This window comes from Battus philenor, unplaced genomic scaffold (assembly GCF_028537555.1).
Source record: "Battus philenor isolate CCGP_79_NKW_IND1 unplaced genomic scaffold, ilBatPhil1.0.hap1 SCAF_5, whole genome shotgun sequence".
NCBI classification, from domain to species: Eukaryota; Metazoa; Arthropoda; class Insecta; order Lepidoptera; family Papilionidae; genus Battus; species Battus philenor.
Window position 1 is genome coordinate 10353513 of NW_027181715.1, and position 11604 is coordinate 10365116.

Sequence of the window (11604 nt, forward strand, 5' to 3'; positions counted from 1 at the left end):
GAGTGGGAGTCATAGTATTTCAACTAGGGTTGTTAGGCACGCGCTGCTATAGTGTTAATATCTTAAGAAGGCAGTATATTGATTTTATATAGAATTCGATGTAATAACTATGTAACTAAAGACTACACTTGTATTTTCATTTAGGTGGATATCCCACTATCGGTGTCGATGTACCGCTGGCTGGTAAGCGAGCAGCGTTGGCTGGGACTGAGCGATGTGCGTCACGTGGCGCCGGAGCTGTGGCGCTCGCTGTGCAGGCTGCGACGCGTTGCCGAACGCGCCAGGACTATTGCAGCCGATGCCCGCCACACGGCAGACCAGCGCACGCACTTGGTGAGTCAACCCTAATTTGTACATTTTCTAAAATCTATCTAGGAAAAGCAGAATAAATGACAAAAATTCCGGACACCGTTTTCATAGACTATCAAAAGTAGATACATACACTACTCATCATCATGTCAGCCGATTGATGCCATTGCAGGCATAAGCCTCCCTCAAAGATAGCAAAATGACTGACCTCGCGCTGCTCGCATCCAGCCACTTCCAACCACTACAATTTTAGCATAGATTCTTCAAATTGTTGTGGCGCGTTGTAAGTCCACTGACAAATTGTTATTGACCAAAAATAATCCTTAACATGTTAGTTGCATATCTTATATCACGATTTGGGATCATTTTTTGCTAATTTTGTTACTGACGCTTTTTTTTCTCTTCGTGAACTTACTGAATGCTGATATATAAACTTTGGCTATGTCATTGGTTTAGCTGGTGGGGTCTACCTAGACTCGAGAAAATTACGATCCCAACAAGGCATCGTTTCCATGAGTTTTATGCTTCGATCACTGCCACCTCATATGAGCAATATCCATAGAGTAATGTATGACAATGTTTTGCAGATCAACGGATTGGAGCTGGACGGGTGCCCGATCGAGGAGTTAGGGTTAGACTTCATTCTCCCGGGTGACGGGTGCACGGAACTGCGGCGCGGCGGTCGCGACTTACCCGTCACTGCACACAACCTCCATAACTACATAGCGCTTGTTACGCACTGGCTTCTCTATGAAGGTACCTATATTTAACAAAGCACAATAACAAACCCCTATTATATTCTCAAATTCCGTAAAAACAAGTTATAGATAAAAACTGCTGACAGATAACTTATTTTTTGTTTTGTAGTGCTAAATGATTATTGTTATTAAAATATTTCGCTTGCAGGTGTAGTAAAGCAGATGGAGGCTTTTAAAGAAGGATTTGAATCAGTATTTCCATTGGCTAATCTCAAGATATTCTACCCTGAAGAGTTGGAACAAGTATTTTGTGGTAGCCCATCAGGTAAGTTATAACCTTTGAATTATCTTACCAGAATATTGTAAATGTAACCATCCTCTATAAGTATAAACATGAGGGACAACCCGACGTGTGCGCGTGACTTGAAACAAGTGAAAGCTTAATTTGACAACTGAGTGCCCGGTAGAATAAGATATAATTTAGGAATTGAATCAAATATAGGCGTGCAGACAAATATTACAAACTGTTTAGCAAGACATATGACTCGTGAGACGCTGCAAGTAAATAACAAATAATGAAGATTAAAAAGTTGAGCTTTTATTGTGAACTATGCTGTAACCAAAAACAGTTAAATAATAGTTTGTATATACAGCTATGTTCCTCAATATCCACATCCATCCACATGAGGAACTCAAAAATAACCATGTTGCACCAACTTTTAAATATCACTTACCGCCAATTGTATATGAATTATTGAAATTATAATAAATGTAATTTGTAAATTAGTAGGTTATTTAAAATATAAGAAAGAAACTTAATTATGGAAACTAATAGGTGGACGCGATCAACGCTGGGAAGCACGCATGCTGGCAGAGTGTATCCGGCCGGACCACGGCTACACGGCAGAATCGCGCGCCATCCGCATGCTCATTGACATCCTCGCGTCCTACTCGCGCGACGAGCAGCGACTCTTCCTACAGTTCGTCACCGGTAGCCCGCGGCTGCCCACTGGAGGTATTCTTAGTTGTCCAAAACGAATATGTTTTAGCCAAGTAATAGAAGCTATAGTATGGAAATGTATTTGTTAGGAATGCCATCTCAAACCCCCTTTTCGGTAGATAAGAATAGATTTTTAGCTGACTTCTACTCGTAAAAAATATTCCTACCCAAAAACTTTAATTGTTGTTGTGTATGTGCAGGTTTCAAAGCACTAAACCCGCCCCTGACGGTGGTGCGCAAGTCGTTAGAGTCGTCGCTGGATCCCGACGAGTACCTGCCGTCGGTGATGACTTGCGTGAACTACCTCAAGTTACCGGACTACAGCAGCGCGGAAGTGATGCGCGCCAAGTTGCGCCTCGCCGCCTCGGAGGGACAACACTCCTTCCACTTGTCGTGAATTCTCTGCCTGCCCGGAGTCATGTCACGTGAACTCACCAAACTCTTCTATATTCATGTATACTTTACTACTGTGTGAATGCGGTTAGTGATATTATAAATAACCATAACATTTCGGTGGACGCCTACCGTCTATGTGCAATCTGAGTGATTAATTTTTCCATTACGACAGACACTCAAAGTGCTGTGATTCAACTTTTTGTTCTTTTTCGATTACTTTTAGATTACATAAATGTGTTTATAATTATATTTTGTGTTAATTTAATGTGATAGCTTTGTATATTCTTTATCGATATGTTAGATTGGTTCTCAATATGTAAGTATATGGTGTGTGAGGTGGGCTTTGTGTGGGCCGGCTCTGCGGTTTCGGTGGCGGCTTGGGCCGCGCAAGCAGCACGTCACTTGTAACCGGCACCATTGTTATATATATAAAATATCTTATAACGTAAGTCACATTTCATGGACCATTGGAAATCTTCTTTGAGAGTCCCTACGAGTTATGATAGCATTTAAAACCAAGTGGTATATGTTTTGATTAAAGTTTAAGTATCACAAATAAATAAAGAAAAAGTGCAAAATTTAATATGTAACAATTTCAATAAAACCATGTAAACAATATTATTTGCCTTTGTTTAATTTAACAACTGAACCCAAAAACATGAGGAGACTCTGTGCATTTTAATAGTAATTGTGGTATTGTGTTAATATTAAATTATAATGTTTAGTAATTAGTTCTTGAAATAAACTAGAAATTTTTGAGTATAAAACTTATGTAAAACAATAAAATTTATCTGATTATTAATGTTTTCATTCTCAAAAAAACCTGCGCACTTGCTGGCTGGATTACAAAACTATTTAAAATAATCAGTAATATTACAGACCATTTAAAAGTACAAAAAAAAACAAAAGACAATGATTCAAAATATTGTTCTATGAACCCAGTATTAAGATGTACGAAAAATTAATTCAGATTAAAGGGTGTACGCCCTGAAGAGGTCCCTAAAAATTAAGTTTAGTGCATGGATGCACAGAACGCGGCCCGCCGGTCTAATATTGGTGGTGGCCCCCTGCCAGAAAAAATAATACTCTCGTACATACGTAAAATATTGAATTCTATTCCTTTGTTATTATCAATTCTTTATTGTCTTTAATTACCTATACTTCTGGCGGCCGGCCCGCCATCAGTTCATGATTTGCCCTAGTGGCCCCTAGTCTTAATAAGTCTGTGCAACCATGGTTTAGTGCAAAGAAAAGTGAGCCTTAATTACATAACAGGAATTAGCAATAAAAGACAAAAATGATTGAAACTAATATTTATTTACAGGGTCAGCTTAGCTTATATTAGTTTTAATTAATAACAATTTCTAATAGATAATAGAAAACAAACCAATTACAAAAATTGGGAATGTACTTAGTTTAACAGATATTGTTTCTTGTTATTGAAATTTCTATTTAATATTGATAATATTAAAAACCTTTACCTAAAAAAGAATTTGTCACCATCTAGTCTAACATAAATTAAAAAATCAGGATTTTCTATAGTACCATAGCCAGCCATCCTAATATAAGGCAGGATCCACCTATTGGGGTAAGACGTCTGAAGCTTCGGTCACCAGTGAAGCAATGATAATAACATGTGCCACAAAACAATCCCATTCCAGCCATGAAAAATCCTCCTGCCTGGAAAATATAAAAAAAAAAATTAACATGGTAAAATTTGCAATTTACACAGCATAATTAAATATGATATAAAGTTATGCACAGCTGATGTTAAAGACGATATTCAGATTTTTTTAATTAAAATAATGCAATGCTGATATTTATTGTAGTTAATAAGTTTTTATGCTTTAATCTTAGAAAACATTAGAAATTTCCTTAAAAATAACATTATCCAATTAATAATGTATGTGTGCAGTAAGTAGACAAATTATATGCAGCTTAAAAAAACATTATGGTAAAAAGCCCTTCTGTTGATTTAAAATTAGGTTTTTAACTGACAATAATGATCTAAACCAAAGTTTAATATTATGAAGAGGTTATTTAATACAATGAGCTTTTTATGGAAAGTGTTTCATCAAAATTTCCTGTAGTACCTCCTCATCACAAGTCATGTGTGGAACAAACAGCTTTACAAGAAAGCTGGAACAATATTTCTCATAACACATTTGATAAATTAATTGCTGAAATACTGAAGAAAATGTGTTTAAAGTATATTTTTAAACATAAATGGTATGGATGGATTTACATATTTTTTTCCTTTCTTCTTGATGAGTGTATCAGTTAATAATTTTAATTGGTGATTAAACCTCTTGCTCTAGTTTTATTTCACTTTTCTACTTGATATAGTTGATCCCAAGATTTTTGTTGGCAACTCATATCCCTGTGAGGAGATATCCAGATATAATATATTTAGTTAAACAGATTATTTTATTCAAAAATTATGAAGTGGTTTTAACAAGTTTCTAATGGATAGATTCACAAAAGAACTTTTGTTTTCCTGTCTGCCTACAAGTAGTATTTAGTACACTCGCAATAATCGGTAGTAAGGCATCTTAATTGCTTATTTAGTTTCACAATTCTTTTTAACCAAAAGAGCTTTCCATCATTACACAACACTCCTACTTTATTAACACTTCCAAATAGAACTAATAAGCCAGACTAATAACTCTTCATTTATATACTGTATTATGTACAAATGATAATTTTAACTTGCACAATTGCAGCTAACCATGATGCAAAATAAGTACAATGTGGCTTAGTTGCAGAAGTCAGAGTCCCAATATTATGTATATACACAGTTTCTTATTTTTGCATTGATATGTTTAATCTATTGGGATTTAACTTGGACAACACACAACCTCATATTGTGTACTGTGCAAGGTATACAACTCCACATTTGTGCCTACTCTTTGCTGAACACATACCTTCATAAGTGCATTGCTAATCCTGGTTATTACGAGTGATAGGTAAGTCTTTGGTTAGTAGTAAACTATGTTCAATTTACTACTAACTAAAGACTTGTAATTATCTGGTCTCATAAACTAATGTTTGTAACATTTTTTTTATAGACTCACTATGTATGGTCTTCGGCAAAGTGGTACAGTCATCAATGCTAATGTATGAAGAAAGTGGAATCTGTTAGCTGTTTCAAAGATCTTTTTCAAATTTTCTTTGCCTTCAGTTTCAGGGAATGTGCGATGCGCTCCCATAGCGCCGAGGACGACAGCAACAGCGCCACTCAGTCCTGCGAGCCTGACGAACGGTCCAGCAGCTTGGGCTAATTCCCACAAAGGCATTTTTATAATAATAGGTGCTGGTCGTGCAATATCTGACTTAGGCTTAAAAATTCCCTGAAATGAAATATTTGAGAATGCAATTGATTTATCATTAAAGTACACTATGCTGAGACTAACACTATAGCTGTTGCGTTCTGAACCGATATCGTAAATCGTTATCAAAATTATTGAAGGTTTTTTGTTAATTCATGCTACATATTTAAAATTTATCACTTACGATTTGGCGCAAAGCATTCATAGCTCCTTCCGTCACCGTATTAATCATAAAAGCGTCAGCTAAATTAACCATACCTTAAAAATTCTGTCGTATTCTCAGAAAAGATTTAAAACAATTATAATATAAGATTACGAGAACTCTCTTATTGATATTTTGACAATAGATTTATAGAGCTTTCTACGTTCATAAAAAAAAACAAAATCCGTAAATCGATTATTTCATCACTCGATGTTTGTCAATTTTTAAAAAACAACATCGATTAAAATTATGTTGGTTTTAATAATACTAAACTATATTCAACAGATACAATTATTAAAAAAATGCAGAATTTATCTTACTTGATCATGTTAATCCGTAGATTTGCGAGTTTTTGCATTTTAATTAACGTAAGAAGGAAGATGTGGGCTTCGTAAAACCAAACCAAAATAAAAAAATTTAAACTCGAAATTTGATTAAATTTAAATTTTAAAGTTCATTTAGAAACTAATGTTTAATAATTATGTATACATTTTTTGAGAAAATGGAATGCTTGTAAAATTAAGAACATTTAAATTTCTTTACAATTTTTGGCGCTTAATACAACAATTTATCATTTAATCATAAACTATCGATTAATGTTATTATTAAAGTATTTTCTATAAGAAAATTATCATTAGATACTCAGCTTCTTAGCTGAGTATTTAATAATTATAGTAATAAGCACTGAATCTTTTTAATAATTATTGAATATAGGAGTTACATGACACAAGAAAACGTCTTGCTTTACAACTTTCTATGCATTTCATGTGAAACATTGAGTACGCTTCCTTTCTTAAAAATAAAATGGTCAATAAATACTGAAATTTATAATTACGCATTTATTATTATGTTTCAAATTCGTTTTAAACAAAGAATGGTCTTTGCAAAAAATGGTGTCGCATATTTTATCCTCTCTTTTTTGATAGATTCGTTAAAACATATCTAAACCTTTGGATGGGGATTTTAATGACTACATGGGACAATAACAAGACTTCATGATAAAAATAGATTAGAGTAATAAGAAAATAGCAACACTTTAAGGCAGAGTTCCCTAAACTTTTTTGTGTCGTAGACCCTTTGCCATGTTTTTCCGTGTCAGGTAGACCCTCTACTTACCTGATATTGATTTCCTGTAAATTTCTAACTGTGGTGAAGTTTAGTGTTTAAAACTTAAAGTAAAAACACATGTTAATTTATACATTTATTAATTGGATTTAAATTAAAACTAATGAAAATGACATTTTGTATCTGTTATGTAAAATATAACATTAAATAAACATAAAAGAAACTATAAATAAAATAACATAAGCAATAAGTCAATATTTTTAGTGAGAAGGATGAACCTGATGTTTTAATAATAAATTATCAACATTTGGCGTCAATTTTGTAAGGGTTAATCTTAAATCTCCTCGGCTAATGATGTCCAGTCTGTTTCTTTTTTTCGTTAGGAGATTGGTAACAGCGTGAACCCCCTTTCCACTAGGTATAACGATGGAAAGGAAATTAACAATTTCCTCGCTATCTTCTATAATACAGGATAAGTAACAGGTATGTTGTTTTGCAGCCAGAATTGCTGATATCCGTTTTTAAAGTGAACCTTAAATTCTTCGTTTGTACTTAGTTCAGTCAGTTTCTCTTGTATTATGACATTCGTTTCGTCTATGTCACCATTTGGATTAATTATCCACGGTGGTATTACCATAGTCAAATATCCTCAAACCTAGATAGATGATTTCATAGCGTCATTGCCCAAAACTTTGTTGCATAAAAGGCACATAGGCAATTGTTTGTCCGGCAATGATGGAATGAAGCCAAATTTCAAATAATCAACACTGTACTGTCTACATTTCTTTTTAGATTCGGACATGGCGTCAGTCATCTGTGGGCAAAATTAAATTATTTAAATAAGACTGAAAATCCAGCAGCTGTATATTAAAAATATCTATTGATTTTTCCTAAAACATTCCATAATTCGAACATCTTTTTGCAACAATTAGGTCGAATTACGGAGATTGCACTGTAATTATAATACCGATTGTTAAAACTTTCAAAAAGAAACTATTGAGGAGTAATCGTGTAATTTTGCATGATTGAATATTAAACAACTATAAGTAAAGTCATAATTTGCGTAATTTTATATCTGAAATAATGACGTAATTATTAAAGTTAGAGAAATGCTGATTAAAAATTTTATTTAATTTATTTGTTTTATTTGGCCAACATTAAAGCTAAATTTGATTAAAATTGATAAAATAGGTAGGGAAACACTTATTAATAACAGAGTACGTACGATTTCACAACACAATTATACACGGTACTTTACGGGTTTACATTGCTACAGGAAATCCACGTTGAATGTGGATCAAAATATATGACACCGGATAGTCGAGTTAAAATCTACACTAGAACTATTGCCTCCCCAAAACAGTATTAAACTGCACTTATTCTCATTTACTTATTACTTCGCTTTGTATTTTCGCGCTTATTTGTTTTTGTTGACACTTCACTCAAATTAAAACCGACTGTCGATCGCTATTCTATTGTCTTATGTGAAGTTTTTGCTGTTAGCCTTGCGGCTTTTACAGCTTCATCGGAAACGAGTTCACGGAACAGAGGGGTCCATGAACTATATAAAATTACAGGATTCGAGTTTCCTAACCCGTATCAGTACTCGGCGGAGAGTCGCCGCGAGATAATAGTAGCGGGGCTCACCCAGCCAGCCCTCGAGGACACAAACCCAGCGCAACCCAGTCGGCCGGCAGAACTCGCGGCTAGCGCTCCTAAGCAAGTACGTCTGTCTAGTCAGTGTTACTGATAGTGTACTAAATGAAGAGTTAAGTGTGGAGGGCAGCGTGGACCAATCGGCAATTTAAGGAAGGATACTGATCCTACCTCGGATCGCCCACGATGTTCATGGCCGCGGCGTCGGCAGGCCGACGCCGTTTACGTAACGGCCGGTAGGGAGTGTGGTGAATGATTTTTGACCATCACACGCGTTTTTTCGTGCGGTGAGCGGTGGACTTATTGCTGTAGTTGGTGAGTTATCGCTTGCAGTGTAGTTAGTGTCTGAAGTGTGCGGTGTGTGGTGAGGATTGTGGGAACCCTGCGATAGGATCTGTAAGGACGTCTTTAGGACGACTTACGAGGTTTCTGAAGGAAGAGCCGGAGGAGTAGCGAGAGGAGTTCGCTATGAGGGGGTTGGGGTGGGAAGAGGCCTTCGCAAAGTATGCCTGGAAGAACTCTTAGACGGACTCTAGTTGGAGGTCACTGTGGTGGTCGATGTTACGTTGGAACCACCTGGCGCCGGTTGAGAGCCGGGTGAAGCGGTTCTATAACGTCTGTAAGGGTTGTAGTATGTGTGTGCGCCGGGGCGTGAGCGGAGACTACGCTTGCGTAAGCGAACATGGGTCTTACACAGGTTTTATAGAGAAGAAGTTTATGTCCGAGGGACTACTTCCTTGATGGGCTAGGGAGGGGGTAAAGCCTGAACAGTATGGCGCGGGCTTTGTTTGCGACTAGGCTAGTGTGCCTGAGAAATAGAAGCCTAGTGTCAAAGGTGACACGTAGGTATTTAACAGTTTTCGTCCAGGGGATAGGACGACCGTAGAGGGATATGACGCCCGGGTTTTGACTGAGTCAAACAGTTTGACTTGCGAAACCATTCGCCTAGTCGATTGGTTGCGCATTGGAGGTGGCGTGTTAGGGAGGCTGCGTGTTTGCCCGTGGCGAAGAGCGCTGTGTCGTCCGCGAAGAGGGCTAGGTTGACCTTAGGGTCAATGGGTATATCGCTGGTGTATAGCGAGAAAAGCAGCGGGGATAGGTAAGAGCCCAGGGGGACGCCTGCCCTGAAGAGCGGGGGGAGGATAGAGTATCGTCTAAACGATATCTAAAAGCATGATTCGATAAGAAGGCTCCTATGATATTGACGAGCCGATCAGGCACACCCATTTTGTACAGCTTATACAATAAGCCTTTATGCCAGACCTTATCAAAAGCCTTGGCGATATCAAATAGCACAGTGCTCGTGGTCAGAAAACGGGGTTTTGCGAAACCAGCTAAAATGTGTTCCGTGAATCGGTGGGCTTGGTGGACACAAGAATGGTGAGCGCGGAATCCGAATTGTTTGTCAGGAATGAGACGAAGATCGCGAAAAACCTGCTGAAGGCGCTTGAGTAATACACGCTCGTATAGTTTATGTCGCTGCGGTTAGCGTGGCTTTTATACCGCGCACACGACTCTGGAAGCTTCATGTATCTACCTACGCGAGCAATCTGGAATTCCGGACTATTGCTATCTCGCTTGCTCGCACCGCGCTAGAAAATTCTTGATTTCTCTACTATTTTGAACTGGATATAAAGGCGACAAGCGTTGTTAGTTGACTTAGCATTTTTGGGCGCTAGATTCAAATAGCGCGCGAGATTAAAATTACTTTTCGAACAAATTTTTTTTTGATGTCGGCGGGCCACCAGTATTTGACCGGAGGGCCGCATGCGGTCCGCGGGCTGCGGTCTGTGCATCCATGCTTTAAGGTATAAGTGAAAAGATTTACCTTTTTGTAATGCGGCAATTACAATTATTTCCAAATATTTAAACGTATTATATTTAGCAGACAATCTTATCACTGACAAAAATATAGTGAACATCGCATCAACAGAAGCAGTTTCCTTGATGATAATAATCAATTTGTATTGAGAGACATGAGTAATATTCGTTATGATACCGCGATTTCAATCTCCCAGGTTCTACTTCGTTAACTACATAGACATGTTGATACATACCACAGAATATCATATATGCATAGAAATATCAATTTAATTAGATATGTTATATCGAACTTAGACTAAACTGAAGATAAATAGTAACGAATAATAATCGGCTAAAGCATCCGTCTGCACATATTAAAATATTTCATTTTCATATAGCTGCCGCACCTTCATATTTTATTGTCGAATTGCTGACCCACTAGTCCTGACCGAAGTCATATTTCAAGCAAAGTGAAAATAACTCAAAACAATTCAAGTAATGGCTAAAGTGCTCTTCGTGATGTTATACTTGCAGGTATATATTTACCGTGTAACTTTGCTAAAATAAGCGTTGTATAGAACAGCCATAATTTACATAACATAATAATCTTTAATTTCAATTATAATAACCTCTTTACTCCTAATTAAACTGTTGGTAAACATTTAGATCCCTTTTAAGTCAATTTGCCGGCACACGCTTTTTTTAATTCAAAAGACCAGTTTCAATTTCTTTTAAGCTTAGCTTTTTTAATCCGTTTCCATTTACCGCGATTAATATTCGTGAGATATAGTTCTTCGACCACTGGTGCGGCCTATTTAGGCTTATTTAAATTACATTTTTATTTAAAATATATAACGATATATATTTTTCACAACCTTAACAATCATTAAGATTTTAAATCAAAATCTTGAAATATATGTAGATGTACAGAGGCGGCTTAACCTATAGTGCAGGATGTGCAATGCACACGGGCGCCGCGGCAATAGAGATGTGCCGTCATAAGAAGAAAGGCAGTAACTAATACCATATACTATGGCTACATACGCTATACCTACTTACAAAATAGCTTGTTGTAATATGAAAAATAATTCCTGTTACGACCGCAAAGTTAAAAGTTATAGCCGCGAGGGGGAGGGGGGGCGGTCA

The 11604-nt window shown here is 36.7% G+C and overlaps 2 protein-coding genes across 2 annotated transcripts in view; one reads left to right on the plus strand and one right to left on the minus strand.

The window, feature by feature from the left end:
- ctrip (E3 ubiquitin-protein ligase ctrip) overlaps positions 1-3024 on the plus strand; it is a 50351-nt gene extending 47327 nt beyond the window's left edge. Inside the window, exons 35-39 of the mRNA XM_068772733.1 lie at positions 145-333; positions 897-1065; positions 1216-1332; positions 1843-2022; positions 2208-3024. Coding sequence (XP_068628834.1) covers positions 145-333; positions 897-1065; positions 1216-1332; positions 1843-2022; positions 2208-2404 — 852 coding nt within the window. The 3' untranslated portion in view covers positions 2405-3024. The remainder of the gene's footprint in view (positions 1-144; positions 334-896; positions 1066-1215; positions 1333-1842; positions 2023-2207) is intronic.
- A 688-nt stretch (positions 3025-3712) lies between these two features.
- On the minus strand, positions 3713-6061 carry LOC137929681 (transmembrane protein 256-like). The gene is made up of 3 exons (XM_068772739.1): positions 5917-6061; positions 5478-5753; positions 3713-4083 (listed from the first exon to the last, which is right to left on the minus strand). The coding sequence occupies exons 1-3, from the start codon at positions 5986-5988 to the stop codon at positions 3940-3942; spliced, it is 492 nt and encodes a 163-aa protein (XP_068628840.1). The 5' UTR covers positions 5989-6061; the 3' UTR covers positions 3713-3939.
- Positions 6062-11604: the final 5543 nt, after the last annotated feature.

Excerpts from the sequence above, each read along its gene's own strand:
- LOC137929681 (XM_068772739.1), bottom strand. The coding sequence starts at position 5,988 with ATGGTTAATTTAGCTGACGCTTTTATGATTAATACGGTGACGGAAGGA. Across the intron at positions 5,754-5,916 it reads TGAATGCTTTGCGCCAAATC|GGAATTTTTAAGCCTAAGTC; the intron begins GTAAGTGATAAA and ends ATTTCATTTCAG. Across the intron at positions 4,084-5,477 it reads TTTGCCGAAGACCATACATA|GCAGGAGGATTTTTCATGGC; the intron begins GTGAGTCTATAA and ends TATATTTTCCAG.